The 21,505-nt window shown below is 42.8% G+C and overlaps 3 protein-coding genes across 3 annotated transcripts; 2 read left to right on the top strand and 1 right to left on the bottom strand.

The window, feature by feature from the left end:
* The first annotated feature begins 3,383 nt into the window (after window positions 1-3,383).
* LOC133909365 (RHOMBOID-like protein 13) lies at window positions 3,384-4,824 on the top strand. The gene is made up of 2 exons (XM_062351766.1): window positions 3,384-3,525; window positions 3,645-4,824. The coding sequence occupies exon 2, from the start codon at window positions 3,772-3,774 to the stop codon at window positions 4,591-4,593; it is 822 nt and encodes a 273-aa protein (XP_062207750.1). The 5' UTR covers window positions 3,384-3,525; window positions 3,645-3,771; the 3' UTR covers window positions 4,594-4,824.
* A 526-nt stretch (window positions 4,825-5,350) lies between these two features.
* On the bottom strand, window positions 5,351-9,554 carry LOC133909364 (calreticulin-3-like). Its single transcript, XM_062351765.1, has 14 exons — window positions 9,378-9,554; window positions 8,609-8,716; window positions 8,278-8,470; window positions 7,692-7,950; window positions 7,542-7,598; window positions 7,410-7,457; window positions 7,181-7,267; window positions 7,038-7,095; window positions 6,801-6,868; window positions 6,589-6,684; window positions 6,451-6,507; window positions 6,212-6,304; window positions 5,786-5,815; window positions 5,351-5,699 (listed from the first exon to the last, which is right to left on the bottom strand). The coding sequence occupies exons 1-14, from the start codon at window positions 9,487-9,489 to the stop codon at window positions 5,688-5,690; spliced, it is 1,278 nt and encodes a 425-aa protein (XP_062207749.1). The 5' UTR covers window positions 9,490-9,554; the 3' UTR covers window positions 5,351-5,687.
* Window positions 9,555-11,853: 2,299 nt separating this feature from the next.
* On the top strand, window positions 11,854-13,903 carry LOC133909363 (uncharacterized). Its single transcript, XM_062351763.1, has 8 exons — window positions 11,854-12,068; window positions 12,179-12,246; window positions 12,326-12,393; window positions 12,524-12,621; window positions 12,723-12,831; window positions 13,008-13,021; window positions 13,407-13,508; window positions 13,597-13,903. The coding sequence occupies exons 1-8, from the start codon at window positions 11,913-11,915 to the stop codon at window positions 13,756-13,758; spliced, it is 777 nt and encodes a 258-aa protein (XP_062207747.1). The 5' UTR covers window positions 11,854-11,912; the 3' UTR covers window positions 13,759-13,903.
* The last annotated feature ends 7,602 nt before the right edge of the window (window positions 13,904-21,505 follow it).

The raw sequence follows: 21,505 nt of genomic DNA, 5'->3' as shown, positions 1-21,505 counted from the left end.
TTCTTTGCATTTTATTCATTTCGATATTTTTTTAGAATTTTTGGAAAAGAAAATTACATATGTATGTATATATGTATATATATACGTATATATGTACATATATGTATAATATATATATATGTGTGTACGTATGTATACATACTCAGGGCCTACTGCTACAGTAGCAGGGCCCTGAGAGGGCGTCATTCCTTCCCCCGTTAGGATATAGATATTGATATTGATTAGACGGAGCTATCCATATTCTGTATGAGTTTTTGTCTCTATTGATGTTGTATATTTTGATTGGTTAAAGTAAATACACTTTTTATTAGTATGCTTTAATTACATTAGCTCCTAAATCGTTTATCTGATTTGCATTTTGCGATTTGATTGTACCATTGTATGCATTGCAATTAAATCAACAAAATAAGATCTCACATGATTATATTTTGATGAAAAACTAAATATATGACAAGCGGGTTCTGCATAATTTTGGCTAACCCTTGTTGGATTGATCTTGGCCTAATGTCAAATATTCTAACTACATGCTGAATCCTAATGAGGCACAATAGCCTCACAGGACGCTTTGATCAGAAGCGCAACCAACTTTTGGTTGAGGTCCTGTCTCGCTCTATGCGATATAAAAAGGAGGGTCCCCGTGAGGCTAAAAGGCACCACACACCAAAACCCTAATACGATCATCAGTGCGCAACAACGAGGCAAAAGCCGCCGCCGCCATCTTCACGTTGATCAGCTACATCAAGCCAACAACCTTTTCCTCATGCATGCGTCCACTACATTGCCTACGCATGCATCACATCGCCTAACTGGATTACATCGCTATCTACCCCGAGCCATCATCAAACCTAATGGCATTGTCAAGTTCCGGTATGTTTACGCTTCCGCATGTTTTAAAGTCGTTCAATTACTAGAGCTAGTGTTTTTGATGATTAGATTAAAGTTTAGATCTAATAATCTTATCTAGGTTCTATCCATCTAACTAAACAAGAAATTAAATCACCTTATCCATACTACCAAACAAGAAATTAGATCGTCACATCCAACTTTATCCTCCAACTAAACGCACCCTTAAGCTATAGACTGCTATGGTTGTGACCCGAAGTGCGCTTTGAGATGACAATGCGAATGTGCGGATGGTTGCCTTCTTTTCTGCACTCCAACACTAGTCCACGACATTCGCCTGCGGTGGCAGCCCAGTTCGCAACTAAACAAACATGATCTTTTTGCGATGACATGAGCTAATTATTTAAAAGATAAGAAGTATATCATGGCCCCCTTTCTCTCGCAAACAACTACATATATTACTCCTCGCCTTCTTATCCAATTGCACAAAGCAGTCTTTGCACCACCCGTGATCCAACTTCCTAGTGTTGTCACTCCTCTAACCTCACCCCCACCGCTCATGTGTAGTCTCCCACCTTGATCATGCTCAACCCTCTCCCTAAACACACACCCTCGACCCTCAGTGATGGATCCTGAGTCATTAAGTAGAGGGCTCCTACTCTTTCTGCTCCTCATCCTCCTCTTCTCTTCTCTTTCCTCTTTCATATTTTTTTTAAAAGGGCTATCCTCACAGGACCTCCCTTCTTGCTTCTATGGTCGGGGGAAGAGGAACACCGCACCAAACGCCTCAACCCTGACCTCGTCCCCCACACCTGTTGATTCATTTGGCATCCGCATCGCTCACCACCTCGCTTTGGAGCATAAGCGCACTACCCGGAGCAACCGAAAATCAGGGGATGAAGAAGATCCTCAAAGAATTTGAGAGGACAGAAGATCTTAAATATGTTGTACTTTTCTGTGCTCTAATCCATTTGGGTCCAAAATATTTTGAGATACATTTGAGCCCAAAAATGTTTTTTTAGATACTTTTGGGCCCAAATAGCCGGTCCAGCTCAACAGTGGAACTAGAGGTTGGATTGGGCTAGCGGCAACAAATATGTCCATTTCGAAGTTTTTTTTTAACATTTTCTAACTTAGATAATTAAATAAATAGACTCCAGATAAAAAGATTTATAATAATAGACGCCTACCGTCCTTTAAAAGAGCTGCAACCCTCTCATAGGATGCTAAGCATATCACAGTGGTACGGCCATATCTTGCCACTTCTTATTGGACGGTTACGCCTTACCTGTTAAGCGGCCCGTCATGAACAGTGCACCATGATGAATAATACTTAACGTTTAATTTCGCCTCCTATTTTCTCTGTTTAAAACTATTGCTCAAAAATTCTAGAATTTTTTGTACGTGTTCTAAATCTATGTGCAACCTATTTTAATTGGATTCATCTAAAAAGACTGTGTAAAATTTAAACTAAAATTCTAAAAAATATACTTTTATAACTTCTAGCAATTGTTAGGGTATTAAATAAATTTCCAAAAATCTGGAATAATTCGTTAATATTCTTCTTATGTGATGAAATAATTTCTAAAATTATTTTCAGCACTAGGTTACATGGTGAAAAGTGAGTTGCTTTGTAATGCTCAATTTATATGTATTTTTATAATTTCATGTGATATTATTCTTTTAACTCAATTTGAATTCAAACATATATAAAACTAGGGCTGAAAATAATTTTAAAAATTATCCTATCACATAAGAAAAATATCAGTGATTTGTTTCAGATTTTTTAGAATTTATTTGATACCCTAACAATTGCTCGAAGTTATAAAAGTAGACTTTTTGGAGAATTTTAGTTTAAATTGGTTCCACATGGATTATGGAACACATAAAAAAAATTCTAAAATTTTTAGAGTAACAGAAGAACACTGTTTAAAACAGAGAAAATAGAAGGGAAAAATTAAACATTGAGGACTGTTCATCACGGGGCACTGTTATGGGGCTACGCGCCCTCTCAACAGTCGGTAAGGTCTAATCGCCCAATGAGAAAGCGCTAAAATCTAGCCGTACCACTGTGACATACTTACAGACTTCTCAGAGGACGATAGGTACATTATTGTAAATCTTTACATCCTGAGTCTATTTATTTAATTATTTAAGTTACAAAATGTAAAAATAAAAAACTCTCCATTTAGCTCCTGTAACCCCTGACAAATAATAAAGTTTGTAGAGAAGTTTATGCTCCGTTTGTTTTTTTTTTCCTGTAAATTTTACAATTTAAATTTTATAGAAAAGTTTTTTCTTATTAGATTATTTTTCGTGAGATTTTGTAGTACAATTTAATTTATAAAGTGTAAGAATATGTTTTTAGATTAGGACCGTTTATTTTTTTATTTTACTTTGATCAATGTTTTTATTCTCTGCGAACTAAGTTGTACTACGAAATCGTATAATTTAGTAGAAATAAATTTTTCTATAAAATTCATATTATGACAATTCATAAAAACAAACAGGATCTAATATGCTGATTATGCAATTTAGTCCTGAACCAGTTGAAAAACACATGTCATCCTAACTTCCTCCTGAAGTAAGCGGGGAGCCCAAAAAAATCCCAAATTTAGAACAGTCTAGGGCATCGGACGCGCCCCGCCGAGAAGCTGGTCGAATCCCCTCCTAAATTATGAGGTGAGAGCCGCTAATCCGTCACAAAACCCATCAAATTTCTCGATTCAAGTCACCAAAGCTCACCTCCCGCCATCAATTTGTGCACCAAATCGGCCGGGCACCTATCCTCTTGCGATCAGTTAGCACCCAGCCCCTACGCATCCTGCGGATTGCTGGATCATTTGCTCCCGTTCCACCGATTCCTGAGCGAGGATTCGTCTTTGGTTGACTGAGGGTTAGGATCTTGAGAGGCTTTCTGTTGGAAATATGGGCAAGCCGCTTGTCTATGAGATACTGGAGAAGCCGGCCAGTAGCAGCGTCATAGGCATCTGCTCCCTGATCTGGTTCTTCATCCAGAAGAGGAGCATTGGATACGCGGATGTCGGGCTGAGCTACGAAACCGTCGTGGAAGGCGGGCAGTACTGGCGGATCATCACCTCAGCCTTTTCGCACATCAGCGTGGTGCATTTGGTGTTCAACATGAGCGCGCTGTGGAGCCTCGGCGTCGTCGAGCAGCTGGGGCACATCGGGCTCGGTGTCGAGTACTACCTGCATTACACGCTCGTGCTCGTGGTGCTGTCTGGATTGCTGGTTCTTGGATTCTACCACATGATGATTCAGAGGTTCAAGGTGGAGTACTTCAGGAGGGCGACCGCCGTTGGCTACTCGTGCGTCGTGTTTGGGTGGATGACAATTCTGGCTGCCAAGCAACCATCGTCGAAGCTGAACATTTTCGGGGTTCTTTCGCTGCCGATCAGCTTCGCGCCATTCGAGTCCCTGATATTCACATCCATCATGGTCCCGCAGGCTAGTTTCATCGGCCATTTCTCGGGGATCATTGTTGGGTACTCAATTGCCTGGGGTCTGATTCATGGGATGAATAACTACTGGGCAATCACTATGCTCGGGTGGATTGCCCTTGTATTTGTCTTGAGCTTGAAGCGTACAGGGTCTATGGAATTGAGTTTTATTGAGATCGAGCCAGTCACGGATCCCTCGCTACCTTCTGTTGGTCTGGTAACCTCCAGAAATGGTAGAACCCTGCAGATGGATGTGTTGCCTGGAGGAAGAGTAGCAGACATTGTATAACTTGCTGAGAGGAAGGCTCAGTCACTTAAATGTTCGATAAATCTTGTTTTTGTTTTGAAAATTGTATCATGTCGACACAATGCTATACTTTCAGTTTTGAAAATCTGGTGTCACGGATGTCTTTGGTAATCGCTGGTGTAAAGGAGTTCTTTATCTGGACTTCCAGGTGTATGCTCATTTTGAATAGAAAGGAATTCTTTGTGATAGTTACCATATAAAGAAAGGTTTCCCAACTGAATTTGTTCAGTGCTGTTCTTTCATGTTGTTTGTATGCTAATTCCAAGACTCAAATTAGAAGCCAAGATGTTTGTACTTGGTGTATCTTGCATAAAGAACTGATATGCTCATTCCATTTGTTGTGGAACCAATAGTGAATGTTTCTGACAGAACATCATTGTTTTGCCTGTCATTGCGCATCACCGTGTTTCCTTTACACTGTTGTCTCACTGTATTCAGAAAATCTGATGCCATCCCGAGGTATCAGTCAATTAGTTTTAAGCATAAACAGGTTTCACAACAGGAAACGTAGCCACTTACTCATCGTCGAGTGTAATGTAACAAAAGAATTCGAATGTTGTGCGAGCTTCGTGCAGTTTCAGGTTTTCCTCGCATGGCCTGAAAAATCTGAAACTTAAGTGCTCGTTTATGCAACTGTGCTGATTAACCAAGTTTTGAAGATCGAAGTATATGAATATCAAGTGTTCCTCAGCAACAGTAATTTGTATGACTTGATATGCAGCGAAATCTGGAATCATCGTATGGTCAACATTACATTGTTCATATGGGCAAAGACAACGTTTTGAGTTTACAACGGTAGTACATCACCAGCGCCGTGTAAAATTACAGGCACAACACAAATCTCTTTCAACTATTTCAGTGCCAGAGCCTAATGTCCTGCTGTTGCCTAGGAAGCAGGAACGATCTTCAGTCTTGCCCATTTCATCTCAATCCTGGAATTTAATCATTTTCTTGGCACATAACAAGAAACACTTCAGGTTGTTCTGGCCTGACGAATCGATTAAGGTGAAAACTGTCACGCAATGTCCATCCTAACTTCCAGCTTATGCTTCGAAGAATGCAATATTTTGGGGACTTCACAGCTCATCCTGAACATGAGATCAACATATTACATAATCCACTTGATTGTCCAGTTAGTCAGTTCATCATAAGTAATAGAAGCGGCTTCACTTACATGGTAGTCATCCCCGTAATCCCTGTAACGCTGTAAGCATAGAAAAAGGAATGAGAGTTAATGTACAATGCATGTATGCCTTTACTGTGTTATTGTATTATACATGTTAGGCAATGATACACAGAACACAAGCCGCGCTAGAAAAAAAAACGTATGCCTCTACCACTAAACAAGTAAAATCACATGGAAACAGCATTCTGAAAGGAATGTATTTCCGCCATGAGGGAAAGGGAAGGGTTAAAACATAATCACTTATATTTGTTTAGGTCTAGTTTCCTGTAATATGTTACATGAAGCATTGAGGGTATGGTTAATTGGTGATAATTCGAAAAAAGTAAGGAACCAGAGGTGAAGTATTTATAGCTAGGATCTTCATGAAGAAAACAAAAATGTATGTGGGCTATGTGACAGGATGAAGAAATATACTTTTTTGTATCTGTCCTTGTAATCCCTGCCACGGTGCCGATCACCCCTCTCTCTTCGGTGCCGCTCTCCTTCCTCTCTTGCTTGTTGAGCTTCCTGTGTATAAACAGTTTCGCAGTTACTGTTAGCCACTTCAACAATTTTCATTTCTTCTTCTGACTCGAGGACATTAAATGACGATCAAATTAGAAGCGACTAAATGCAACTGAAGATAGATTTTCTCAAAATGCTTTCATTCTGACCCTATCTTCTCTAGCTTTCCTCTCCTTTTCAGCTTCTTCAAAAGCCTCCTTTTCAGCCTGCAAATAGAGAAAACTGAATTAGTGTTCCCGGGCGATGAGTAGCATGGACCAATTTGGTAAAGTTTTATCTGCTGTTACCTCCTTATTCGCACCCCAAGTTTCATTGACAACCTTTCTTGCATACTCAGGGTCATCACAAATCAGAATGTTGTCGAAAACTGAACCAGCTTTTACCTGCATACGAGTGAGATATAAGTCTACATCGTGCTTACATCAGTTCAGAAGGCAGTGAAAAGCTAAAAATTGGATGCAGAGAGCATTTTTGAAAAAAAACACACTATATATGTTACCTGCCAAACTTCAATTCCGATATACTTCAAAGGTTTCAGTACATAAAGATCTGGATCATCCTCAAACTCTACCAAAAACAATACGGTTGATAGTGTCAGGTTGATATTTAAAGCTTAAAGTGAGCGTCAATTCAAAAGCAGCTGTTGCATGTAATATATGATAGCGACTAAATGTGCATGTTACTATTGAAAACTTAACTGAGTACATGTATAAAATCAGTATCTTTATTTGCTTACCTGGATTATCAATCCAAGGGATCTTCCATTTACCCTTGTAGTTAGGATTCTTAATTTTCTGTAAGCAAGAGCATGCAAAAATGTGAGTTCTATCAGAGAGATGAAGTGCCAAGAAGGACTAATTGCCAAACAAGAAACCAAACCTTGCGTTTCCATGGTCCCTTGTATGCTGGATTTGGTATCATTCTAGGCTTCCATATGCCATCATCATCGTCATCCCATGAGTCAGGCTGGTTTAGAAGAAAAAGATACATATTTGTCATATTGTGTTGTGTCTACTTATACAGACAACCTCACTGCATGAGTGTTCCTTGCATAGAATGACTATTTGGTTGATATTTTAAGTTTGACTGATCGTCAGAACTTGCATACCTTTTTGTCCTTCGGATCAGGGATCTGTTTCGGAATAGAATCATAGCCCTGGCCAACGTGGATGGGAAGTTACACAACATGTGCCACAATATAAAATGTATCATTCAGAAAAGTTATTATGGCATCACAAACCTCTGGCTTAACTGCATCGGGATCTTCAATATATTCTCTGTCATCCCAATCCTTAGGCTGCAACGAAGGCATGCATGCTAGATATTATCAGTTTCTCACATTTTAAATTCTGGGCACAATATAGCTCTAATTATGAAAATACTATCCAACCTTTTTGGCATGAACATCCTTAATTTTACGAGGAGGAAGGATGTCCCAATCAGTGTACATGCTCCCGGATTCTCTTTCACGGTTATCAACAAGTAAGCTATAAGACGCGTCAGGCCTAAGAATGAAAGTGTACACATGTGTTAACTTGTCTGTCTCACACTGTAGATCTTTCTTGATGGGGTAATTCTGCCCTTGATAAGAAAGTATAAGGTGGAGCTTCTTTGTTTGAGTACCACATAAATCTGGTCCAAACATCAAGCTGCGCAAGAGAATGTAATGAAAGTTAGCAGGCATCACTCAGCAGCAGACAAGAATAACTGAATAGATAGAGGATGGAGTTCATATTCAGACACTCAGACACTATATTTCAGTAGTAATGGTAGGATTATTCATTCACAAGCCGTGATTTCTATATGGACTTCTGAAACATAACTAGTTATGTGAGGTAGAGTGATACTCATCATTCATCGGCAATATGAACGTGCTAAGCACACAGCTAGCACAGGAACACAGGACCTTACTACTACAACAATGCGTCTTTGAAAGAATAGGAAATTCCACAGGGCAAAAGTGGTAAGAACTTAACCTGTATGGAGTATCCCCACTAAATCTTTTCTGGTTGACATAACCAGACATAAGCTTAATATAGCCACCACCACATTCGATATCCTGCTCAAACTTAATGGAGTACTGGACCACCAGTGTCCGATTCTTGTTACTGAATTCAGGAAATTTGGCTGAGATAGCAAAATGTCTAGCGTCCAGTGTTGTTTGTATGCCTAGTGGGTACAGAAAGAAAACACAGGGATCACATAAATGCCCGGAATGAAGCAATATATAGCACAAGCAAGATATGCATTATGATCAGACCATCAAGACATCAACTGAAACAGAACTGCGAGGGATGAAAAGTAAACCTTTGTCATCAGGATCTCCAGAATATCTTCCTGCCGTGTGTTTGAACGTTCCAGCTTTCCCTTCGCTCCTTTTCCAATCAGATTTCACCCACCGAGTCTCCCAACCATCTGAATATTCGAACAGAAACATAACAATTCAATAACATAGGAAAACACTTTAAATTAAAAATAACAAGGAATCTAATAGTGTGGTCCCTACCAATTTAGTAGGTCATGAATTGCAGAGACAAGCTCATGTCATCCGTTTTCCACTTTACTCCACGGCACTCAAGCTCACCTTGAGCACAACGTGAGCTAATTAAACTGCTAAAGCGCTACTCCCCAATCACAGAACGCTTAAGGCACTACTAATTTCAGTAGGAAACCTTCAGTGTGTTCAGCTCAGCTCCAAACCGTAAAAGGTTCATCTACTTTATTAGCCCTCGCATACAAAGTTGTACCGCTGAGAACTAACAAATCCTTACTCCACTTTTCTGTATCCTTAAGTACCAAAAATGGAAGCAGAATTTGCCGAGGACATCAGTCATTCGGGGCACTACGACAATACTCGCAAATCCAGGGGGCGACGTAGAAAAGTAGCGCGCGCACATCAGAGCTCAGACATCCCAAAACGGAGGCACCGAATCCAGCAGGTCGCCGCTACCAATTCGGCAATTCGAATCGAAAGCCACAACTAGAAGCATCTATCCATACATACCATGGAGCAAGCACCAAGCCGACTAGAACTAATCCGGAAGTGGGGAGGAACGGAGCAGTGCGGTACGCATACCTTCGAAGCGCTCCTCGAAGAAGACCTCACCGGACGCGAGGAGCAGCAGCGACGAGAGCACGAGGAGCCGGCACAGCAGCCGGTGGAGGCCGTCGCGGCGGCGGCGACCCATCGCCGGAGAAGAGGCGGCGAGGGGAGCTTGCCTAACTGCAGCTTGCTAGTAAGCGCTTCGACCAAGGGAATATTTGTAGTGCGCGGCAAGCCCGAACGCCCCGGATGTAGAGTTTTATTCACGATAATGCCACTCTATCCTGGCATTATATTAGGCATGCACAGTGGATTAGTGGGTGGCATTCTTATGGTTTGAGTGACAATCGAGGCTACTTGATACGCGCCATGGGACTGAGGGTTTGTTTGATTTGGTTTTTGTGTGTTTCTGTTTGTCAGAAATCAAAAGTAGAATTTAAAAGTTAAATCAAACAACTTAACTGTGAATTGATTTTTAAAAATTGAAAAATTAGTTTTTGATGAAATAAATTAAAAGCTAAGAAGCTAGTTAATATAAGTTTTTTTTATTATTTTAATATACTAAGAAGCCAAAAAAATTATTAAAAAGGTTAGAAAAAAACCAAAGATTAAAAACTTCAACCGAATCAAACAGAGGCTGAGTGAATGTGTGAACCGGATCAGAGCAGCTAGACCCGCGGTCGTCACTCCGAACGGACGGAGACCGGCAGGTGGTGACGACGAATTGTCAAAGTCAACGTCGCGGCCTGAACTGCGCGGGACCCACGGATCCACTCTGGAAAAGAGCCTCCCGCTCTAATCCACATCAGCCAATCGCAGGTTGGTGAATCGTGTTTTGGAACCAATAAGAGGACGCCACGTCACCCGACTGACGTGTTTACTGCACCACTGGTTCAGGGCTCCGTACTGACTGAGAGAGTGGGAGTCGCAAGCGTCCATAGTGTGATTCTTATCCACCTCACGTGGCTAGGTCTGCTACCTCTAGGGCTTTTTTTAAGTAAATTTTATAAAACAATAACTATTTACACCTGTCAAATCACAAAACTATAGTTCCTATAACGAGTTTTATAAAACTACATTTACTTATACTTAATAACATAAAACTATATTTTGTATAAAACCATAACTATTTTACATAAAATAGTTATAGTTTTGTGAAAAAATATATAGTTTTGTGTTACTATAAGTATAAATACTTGTAGTTTCATAAAACTCGTTTTAGAAATTATAGTTTTGTGATAGTTAGTGTAAAAAGTTGTAGTTTTGTAAAAAAAAAATTTAAAAAAAAATACTTGTATAACGAGAAAATAAATTTTAGGGATGCTAAAATTAATATGTATTTAGCTAAAATTTATCTTTATTTTTCTCAATGTACAAGTAAATTTTTGAGTTGAAATTTTTGTGAGAGCAAGAATGGTAGCATTTTCTGCACCATTTTTTTAGAATTTTTTATGATCATTTACATAGTGTTATGAATTTTGAGAACAATGGAATATTGTATTTTTAACTTATTGCAAAGACGATATGTTTATTTTTTTAAATATGTCACTCGTTAGAAGGATGACAATTTGTCATCCTTTCAACGGGTAATAGATGTCTATTCGTGCTATCTTTCTAAATGGATGTCTAAAATTGTTAAATTTAAAAAATTAAAATAAAAAATCCGGATTAGATTACCCTGCAGTGAGGTGCAGACGTGCAGGAGAGAGATGGGGCTCTGGACTCTGGCCCAACAAAACACTTTTTTTCTGCACCATATTTTTTAGAATTTTTTATGATCATTTACATAGTGTTATGAATTTTGAGAACAATTGAATATTGTATTTTTATTTATTTATAACTTATCTCAAAGATGATATGTTTATTTTTTTAAATATGTTGCTCGTTAGAAGGGTGACAATCATTTGTCATCCTTTCAACCAGTAACAGATGTCTATCCGTGCTATTTTTCTAAACGCATGTCTAAAATTGTTAAATTTAAAAAATTAAAATAAAAAAATCCGGATTAGATTACCCTGCAGTGAGGTGCAGACGTGCAGGAGAGAGATGGGGCTCTGGACTCTGGCCCAACAAAACACTTTTTTTCTGCACCATATTTTTTAGAATTTTTTATGATTATTTACATAGTCTTATGAATTTTGAGAACAATTGAATATTGTATTTTTATTTATTTTTAACTTATCGCAAAGATGATATGTTTATTTTTTTAAATATGTTGCTCGTTAGAAGGGTGACAATCATTTGTCATCCTTTCAACCAGTAACAGATGTCTATCCGTGCTATTTTTCTAAACGGATATCTAAAATTGTTAAATTTAAAAAATTAAAAAAAAAGGGGATTAGATTACCCTGCAGTGAGGTGCAGACGTGCAGGAGAGATGAGGCTCTGGACTCTGGCCCAACAAAACACTTTTTTTAGGAGTTTTTTTAGAGGCCCCAGCAAAACAGTTACACACTCATCCGCACTGATCTGTGCGTCCTCAGCCCATTTGAAGCAGGAAACGCAGCCCAAACAAGAGCGCACGAACGAGGCTTCCCTCTCCCTGGAGATAATTCTGGATGACATTTTATGGCTCCAATTTCTCCGACCTTCTTCCTGAGCAGAGCTCTGCCTCCCCTGCAGCTTCCGGCTGAAACTGGAAGGGCAGCGGGAGTCGCCTCCATGGCCTCAGCTGCAACCCTTCCCATGCTCCGGCTAAAACCAAGATGCCACAGCTACTTTCAGGTCCCATTCTTTAGCTCTCCCTCGTGAACATTCAGTTGCTCTTTTATTGGTTCCAAGAATTGTGCTAGCTCTAGGCAGTAGACACTCATCTCTGCAAGCTCTCCCCTTAGGCGATCGATCCAGTTCTTGCCCACATCAAGATTTCTAGCGCCTGCAAGTGCCAGATACCAACCCAGCGGTAAACTGAACTTTTTTCTCTCATTGTCGCTTGTCACTTTCAGAGTTTCTGTCTTCAGTTTCCATATTTGCTTTCACAGGTTGCTTGTTTCCAGCGGAGGAAGAAGTTTGCTGCACACATTCCTGCAGGTGTCTGCAGTTGGATCAGGTGAAATGCGAGTTCTGCAACTACGTACAATGCAGAAGCACATTGTCTGATTGCTTCCGTAATGTTCAGAGACTATGCCGACCTTGCTGTTCAGAGTTTCAGACATTGCTAAGGTCTTCAATAAATGTAGGTCGTGACTCATCCATCACTGAAGACAAGAGGAAGAGCGACCTGTCGCTGGAGAACGTCAAGGTGTCCGTCATGTCGCGCGACGACGACAAGATCAATGTGAGTTCGCGAACTCGACTAAGGCATGTTAAAGTTGTCCACATCTGCAGACTGAATCCTTTCATTTGATCCGGCCGTGTCAATTCGTAATTTATATGCAGGTAAGAGTGCAGTTGCCTGGAAAGGCAACACAAAAGGTTTTTGATGAAGCTCTTGCAATATTGGCTCGCGATGCACCGCCAGTTCCTGGTTTCAGAAAGTCCAAGGGAGGTATTGATCCTCATAAGCACTTCGTAATCTCTCATATTAATGTGACATTCTTGCTTGACATTTGCACTCACCTTTTCTTACAAGAAACATTTCATATTTGTTTGTCTTACGTTACTCATACTTCTAGTTCTAACGGTTTTGCTTCCTCTTCATGGACATCTGTTGGATGCTTGAAGGGAAAACATCAAATGTAAGTGCCTACAAGCCTCAACCTTTTTTCTGTACCTGATCCTTTTAATCGCACGGCTTCTTTCCCTTTCCTCTCACGCATGCATTCCCAGTGCAAACTATACAAGGCCGTTTTACCAATCGTCAAAGCATGAGATGTCCTTTAAGATAGGCCGTCCTTTTCCCCCCTCTGAAGTAAAAGCACATACAGTAGTTTAATTGAATAAAACACAAGTACACGCTGCTGTTAGCAACTAAATTTCAACGACAAGTGCCGGCTACTAATTGAGATCAACAAGTGATACGACCTGACAACAAGTGCAATGTCAAGCTTGCACTGCAGAATCTTGCTGTCTCTAGTCCTTCAGCAACAACTGAACACCGCTTCTGATGTTGCCTGTATTCAGATCCCCAGCAGCATCCTCCTCCAGATGCTCGGCAAAAGCCGGGTCACCAAGTTCGTTCTTCAGGAAATACTGAGCATCACCATTGAAGAATTTGTCAAGAAGGTGAATGCCATGCCAATTCAGATAACATTGGGCAAATTTTGCCCTTTGGATTTGTGGTAGGTATGACACTGACTTGCTACTGATCCAGGAAAACCTCAAGGTGAACCCTGAGATCAAGACGACCCAGTCCGAAGGCGAGATGGAGTCAGCGTTTATGCCAGGTTCAGCATTCGAGTTCAATGTTATCCTGCAGCTTGAGAAATCTGATTCTGATGAGAATTCAGAGGGGCAATCTGACACTTCAGAGTAGAAACAAACGCCTATCCCTTGCGTACCTGTATCACTCATTTGTACTCTCTGTTTCTTGTGAGTGTAGTAACTGGAAAGAGGAAACGCACATGTTTCAGATAAGAGACTTAAATTGATTTGCAAGTTGCAACCGAAACATTTCTGAAGATATGAGTAGCATTATTGAATATATTCTTCGGAAAAATAAGCATTACTGAACATGAATACGCAGATACACAATAAGCACATATGCTTCAGAACCTGTCGCAGATATCATCAGATTTAGGGAAATTATGGATGAGGCCCATGCCTACAATGATAACACTGCAGCTCCAGCTTCCAGCACAATATAATGAAGGGCGATCTTATCCACTTTGTCTGGAGTATCATCCGCTGACACCTTGGCTTCCAACTACCCAATCAATCATTTGGGATGCTCCACCTCCCAAGGTTCACACTCCCCCACATCGCCAGTGACCTTCCACCAGCATATATTCCTTCTTTTTTCAGCGAAAATATTGCTAGAATAACTCTTGTGTGCTGGTATGCTTAGTGTGTCAGTTTGTTTTTCTTTAGTTCAAGAGCTTGACTAGGTCTGTGTAGCTCGACGTGTGCACATTTACGCGGGAGCGAGTCTTTAGCTAGCATCAGACGTGGCGCATCTTTGCTCGTGTGTGATGGCACAAGGATTAAGCAGGACTTGGCGTGCGTATCAGGAGGCCGGTGAGGCCACGATGTTCTGTTTTGCTTTATATTCACAATAGAGTCTAAAAAACCGCTGTCGCTTCGTAGCACAACCTAGCCAAGTCTTCTCCACAGAGTTCGCATGCGTTCCAAGTGTCTTTTGATCGCGTTTCAATTCTAACAATTGGCATCAGAGCCACGTTCTTGTTCCAGTGTGATTACGGCGTCAGAGTCATGGGCTCCACCGGGCTAGGGTCAAGGACCCCCGTGATGCTCGCGTCGACGTTCGCCATCGCCTCGCCGGGGATGCAACCATGACGAAGGCCACACTAGGATGGTCGAGTGCATCGTCAAGGAAGCCGCGGGCACCGTCGTCTACCCGATGCTGACCTGTGCGAATTACCAGGAGTGGGCTTTGGTAATGCGTGTCAACTTGCAAGCCCAGGGTCTATGGGACGCCAGGCTCACGCTCGTGGCGATTCTTCGCACAGTGCCGCAAGAGATGCACACAACGCTGGCGGTGAAGGAGACGACACAGGAGGCGTGAGAGGCGGTGAAAATCATGTGTGTTGGCATGGAGCGCGTCAGGGAAGCAAATGCCCAAAAGCTTCGACGCGAATTCAGCAAGATCGCGTTCAAGGACGGGGAGCCCGTGGACGATTTTGCCATGCGGATAATGAATCTCGTGAACCATCTCAGGGTGTTGGGAGATTCCATTACTGATGTTGAGATGGTCAAGAAGATGTTGCAGGCTGTCCCGGAGCGACTGCAGCAGGTGGCCATCTCCATTGAAGCTCTTCTCAATTTAAGCTTGATCTCGGTTGAGGAGGTGACCGTTCGCCTTCGTGTCGTTGAGCAGAGGTACAAACTCAGGCTCTCTGGAGACAATGCCGGCTAGAAGTTGCTCCTAACGGAGGAAGAGTGGTAGGCTCTGCAGAAGCGGCGCGAAGCTGAGGGCCACTCAAACGGCGGCGCAAATGGTGGCTCTGGTCGCCGCCATGGTTGAAATCGTGGGTGAGTTCGTGACGGGGGGGGGGGGGCAACTGAAAGCGGCTCCAGTTTGTCTGGCCGGGGCGACCGGGCCTGGACCAAGGATCAGTGTTGAAATTGTGGGAAATTTGGGCACTAGGCCTAAGACCGTCGATCCAAGCCCAGGAGGCAGGAGCAGGCACATGTGGCCCAAGATGAAGAGACGTCGCTGCTACTAATGAGGGCGAGTATCAATCCCTTGCCCACGCTCCTGCCACCTCCACACACAGGCTCGTCCACTCCGCTGTCGCCCTTCCCAGATCTGCCATCTCTACCACTGTGCGTGCCCATTGTGCCACCGTGCGCCGTTGAGGCGGCAAGGTAGGAGGCGGAGCCCGTTCAGTTGTGCGAGGAGAAGGTGTATGTGCAGCTAGGACGAGAGGAGGAGGACCATAAATTCAAGCAATGGGTCCTCGACACTGGGGCGACCAATCACATGACGGGGTCTCGGGGGGCGTTCACTGACCTGGACAAGGCGATCTGCGGCACGGTGCAGTTCAACAACGGCTCTGTTGCACGGATCAAAGGTTGTGGGATGATGTTGCTCACCTGCTAGAACGGCGAGCATCGAATGTTCCCCGATGTTTTTTTCATCCCTCGACTCACCACCAACATCATAAGCGTGGGGCAATTCGACGAGGAAGGCTACCATGTCTTAATTGACGGTGGGGTGATGAGGATCCGCGATCCTGGTAGGTGTCTATTGGCCAAGATCAAGCACTCCCCCAACCAGCTGTATGTGCTCGACCTCAACATAGCACAGCCGGTGTGTCTAGTGGCGCAAGGTGCGGAGAGCGCCTGGAAGTGGCACGCCAGGCTTGGCCACCTCAACTTCCTAGCACCAAGGAAAATGGCGCGGGAAGGACTGGTGCGAGGACTTCCGGTGATCGAGCAAGTCGACCTGCTCTGTGAGGAGTGTCTCACCGAGAAGCAGCGACGGACGTCGTTCCCAGAGCAGGTTGTGTACTCCGGTGACTGTGTTCTGGAGCTGGTTCACAGGGACATATGCAGCCCAATATCTCCAACAACACCAAGTGGGAATCGGTATTTTCTGCTTCTTGATGATGATCGAAGCCGGTTCATGTGGCTGGTCCTGCTCCCATGTAAGGATCGAGCAGCGACAACCATCAAGCATTTCCAGGCGGTGGCTGAGGCAGAGTCTGGGCGCAAGCTGGGAGCTCTTCGCACTGATCGCGGAGGAGAGTTCACCTACACAGACTTCACCGAGCACTGCGTGGATCACGGCGTATGACAACAGCTGACCGTACCATACTCACCACAACAGAACGACATGGTGGAACACCGGAATGCCATGGTGGTGGGCACGACGCGCAGTATGCTCAAGGCAAAAGGGCTGCTTGGGAGGTTCTGGGGAGAAGAAATTGCTCACCAACAAAGAGCATTGAGGGCATGACATCATTTGAAGCGTGGTACGGGAAGAAGCCGGTAGTTCATCATCTTTGCACCTTCAGCTACGTTGTCCATGTCAAGACTACAGCGCCTCACCTGAAGAAGCTCGAGGATAGGAGCCATCCAATGATCTTTATCGGCTATGAGAGGGGATCAAAGGCTTACCACGCCTATGACCCCACCATGAATTATGTTCATGTGACATGTGATGTGGTGTTTGATGAAGCTGCACAATGGAACTGGAGTCCCCACGAGGAGCGTGGCATGGACGTCGATGACTCCTTCATGATGGAGTACTTGACTGTGTACAGACCGGACGCCGCAGAGGAGAACACGAGGTGCGCTCCAACGGCAACAGTACCTGCTACATCAGCATCACCAGCCACGCCGGCGGGTTATGTGTCAGGAAGCCCAGGCACAGCAAGCAGGGTTCCTCCATCACCTATTGTTGCGCCAAGGATGGAGTTTGCTTCTCCACCAAGTTCACACAGCGATGAACTTGATGACGACCACGATGATGCGCCACTACGGTACCACATGATCGATGATGTCATCGATCCGGCAACACCATTGAGCTATGCGTCACGTGGGTTAGAGGTCAGTGAGCTGTACGCGATGAGCATGGATGAGCCCATGTCATTTGCAGAAGCAGAGCGACAATGGAGCTGACGGAAGGCAATAATGGAAGAAATGCAGGCGATTGAGGAGAACCAAACCTGGGCACTCACTAATCTTCCATAGAGCTGTCGTGCGATCGGCCTCAAGTGGGTGTTCAAGGTCAAGAGGGGCGAGCGTGGAGCTGTGGCGAGGCACAAGGCTTGGCTCGTAGTCAAGGGGTACGCGCAGCGTCACAGAGTCAACTACGATGAGGTGTTCGCTCCGGTGGCGCGCATGGATTCGGTGTGTCTCCTCATCGCGCTTACCACTCATGAAGGGTGGGAAGTGCACCACATGGACGTCAAGTCCGCTTTCTTGAACGACGACCTTCAGGAGGAGGTGTACGTGGAGCAGCCGTCAGGCTTCATCAGCGTCGACAACAAGCACAAGGTACTCAGGCTCTACAAGACGCCCTATGGCTTACACCAAGCTCTAAGAACCTAGAACACGAACTGGATGACACCTTATTATCGCTCGGATTTAGAAGGAGTCCCTCAGAGCATGCCATCTACACCAGGAGGAGTGGTCAGGAATAGCTGATGCTGGGCATGTGTGTCGACAACTTGGTGATCACCGGTACCAGCAACGACAACATCAAGCAATTCAAGAAGGAGATGACAGATGTGTTCAAGATGAGCGATTTGGGGATGCTTCGCTATTACCTCAGTATTGAGGTAAACACAGAGTTCAGATGGTATTACACTCAGGCAAGGAGCATACGCCGCCAAGATTCTAGAGAAGACAGGCATGGCAGGATGCAATCCTTGTCAGGTGCTGATGGAGCCCTGGCTGAAACTCAACAAGGTGAGTGCAAGTCCATCTGTTGATGCAACCATGTACATGAGTGTAGTTGAAGTATAAGGTACTTGGTCAATACTCGTCCGATCTCGCTTTCTCAGTTGGATATGTTAGTTGATTCATGGAGGAGCCGCATGAGGAACATCTTACAGCAGTGAAGCACATCCTTAGATACATTGCTGGGACAAGCAACTGGGGTCTCGTTTATGCAAGGAAAGGAGACATGCTACCATCACTGATAGAGTTCAGCGACAGTGATCTCGCGGGTGATGTCAATAGCAGAAGGAGCATGACTAGGGTGATCTTCTTTCTTTGTGACAACCCAATCACATGGCAGTCTACAAAGCAGAAAGTGGTGGTGCTGTCGAGCTGTGAGGAAGAGTATATTGCAACCGTAGCTTGTCAAGCTATTTGGTTGGGATGAGTGCTGGCTGAGATGTAGAACTCAGTGCCAGGCACTCCCACATTGAGAGTGGATAATAAGTCCACAATTTTGTTGATCAAGAATCTTGTACACCATGATTGGAGCAAACATATAGATACAAAGTATCATCATATCCAAGAGTGTGCAGAAAGGGGCCAAATTGAAGTGGAGTTCGTCAGGACCGAAGAACAGCTGGGAGACATTCTGATGAAGCCACTCAGCTGGGTTAAGTTCCAATAAATTTGCAGCAAGATTGGTCTCATTGATGTAGATAGTTTGAGTCAGCGTAACAAGAATTAGGAGGAGATTTGTTAGAATAATTCTTGTACGCTAGTATGCTTAGTGTGTCAGTTTGTTTTTCTTTAGTTCAAGAGCTTGACCGGATCTGTGTAGCTCGACGTGTGCACGTTCACGCGGGAGTGAGTCTTTAGCTAGCGTCATGCACGGCGCGTCTTTGCTAGTGTGGGATGGCACACCGATTAAGTGGGACGTGGCACGCATATTGGGAGGCCAGTGAGGCCATGATGTTCTGTTTTGTTTTATATTCACAATAGAGTCTAAAAAACCGTTGCCGCTTCGCCGTGCAACCTAGCCTAGTCTTCTCCACTGAGTTCGCGTGCGTTCCAAGTGTTTTTTGATCACGTTTCGATTCTAACAAATATCAACTGCGTATATTCTATCTAAGGAGAAAACCCTGACACATTTGCAATTTTGATTCCATTGTCTAAGAGAATTCCCTGTCATGACAGTATTTTCCAACTTCCTGACGCTATCATTGCAGTGCTGAAATGTTCACCTCATCCATTAAGGAAAGTAAAGGGTAGTAGTTGCATAGTATTAGTCACATCATTATTCTAGAAACAAGTCATTTGATTAGGGAAATTGATTGTATTCTGGGCCTGGAATGATTCAGACTACCACTTTATTCCAGAGACACCTCTTTTTAAACCGAATTCCAGTGACACCTCCAATACTTAACTCCCAACAGAATCCCTGGATCACAGAATAGCTATGTTATGTGCCCACCTAATCTTCCAAAAGATAAACCAAACATGTACCCTCTTTCCTTTTTTGCCTAAAGATTGTTCATAGTCATCACACCTGCCAGCTGTTAGGAACTATAGAACAATTCTTGAAGCATTGTGGATGCAGAAGCTTTGCTTATTCTACAATGATTCTAGCATACATTGGGTTCTCAGGGCCCTAATCTGTGCTCTTTCTTCTTGTTTATGACTTTTTTTCCCGCAAAGAATTAAGTAGATGATTGGGAGAAAAATTAGCCAAGACAGATTAGGTGCCAACTTATTGTCTATCATTATCAGTTGAGACGAATGAATACACAAGTCCAGTGGTTGCAGTATTCTGAAGCAGAAATATCTGCACAAAATGTGACATGCAAGCTGGCTTAGAATTAATGATAATGGTGTTTAGTTGTAGAGGGTGATCAGTCGCAGTCCACAAAGGTACAGCATCTCTTGTTGAAATCGAACGCAGGGGGGGGTTTAACCACCCAAGTACACACATCAAATCTTGCCTCCACAAAGTTAAGGCTCCCAGAGAAGAAGGCGCCACAATTGACTACGATGATTCTTAGATAAGAGTAGCCTTTTCAGACGCCGCTGATTATAATCGGGTGCATATGTTCTGAATTAATCCAATATAGCTCCAAATTTGTGTTTTTTTTTTGGCTGGAAGCAAGCTCCAAATGTGATTCAAAACTCAAAAGTGACGCATTTAGTATGATGAAATTATACGTTTCCAAAATAGAACGTAAACAACACTCGTATTTGTTCTTGTACTAGATGTGCAAATCGATGTATCTTAAGCAACATAATGGTCATGGGCTTTTGGTCAGCAAAGCAAGTAGTACCATTTATGTTGCTTTTGGGATCTAGCTACCGTGCTTTACAAGCATTTATACCGTTGTACACACATTTTAATTCCGTCTTTCCAACAAATCTCAATTTCGATAAACAAATGCTTGTTTCTACAGTCAACTTTACATACGCAGTTGATAATTAAGAAATTACTTACAAGCAACACGGGAACCCCTCCCCCACCTAAGCACACGGCATGACGGAACCAGCCAAAACAAAAAATAGCAGCAGGAAAGTGAAACGACAAAAGAGAAAGGCAAAACAACTGTAGAACCCTGACATCAGGAAGAGAAAACACAAGGCGTTTTAATCACACCCCCTGCCTAGTGCCTGCTTAGAGATGAAATTCGAAAGGTATTCAAAAAACAGAAATATCGTGAACAATATTTCGAGGGTCTACTTACTTCTCTTTTCAGGAATATATTTATGTATTTGTCCATAATTATGGATTAAATGGTTCTGAACTTGTGTAAATTTTTAGGTGTAATAACAAAAAATTTACTTCACTAATTGTGAAATGTTTAATTATTTGAATGTATCACCAGGATTTTTGGATACACAGTCACCTTGTCATGTGCGAGTGTCTTTGGGTTGGTGCGGCACCGTAGCACGCGTTGATGTAGCAATGTGCATATTGTAGTTATTTGGAAATATTGGATACCAAGATAATATAAGATCAAATTTGTTAGGGTTATTTAAAAAGTAAGATTAGATCCGTTATTAATTAAGATAGAATCAGTTAGGCTATAGAGTTATATTCTCTCAGGGACTTTCCGTTTAGGTCATACTTATAGAAGTCATATAATCAAATTAATTAAGTAAAAGAAATCAATTTAGTTATCAATTTATTTCTCATATATCTCCTCTAATATTTTAAGTCTTCTTAATAT

Source organism: Phragmites australis, chromosome 2 (assembly GCF_958298935.1).
Source record: "Phragmites australis chromosome 2, lpPhrAust1.1, whole genome shotgun sequence".
NCBI classification, from domain to species: domain Eukaryota; kingdom Viridiplantae; phylum Streptophyta; class Magnoliopsida; order Poales; family Poaceae; genus Phragmites; species Phragmites australis.
Note: the sequence above shows the minus strand (reverse complement) of the source record. Positions and strands in the feature narration are given on the sequence as shown.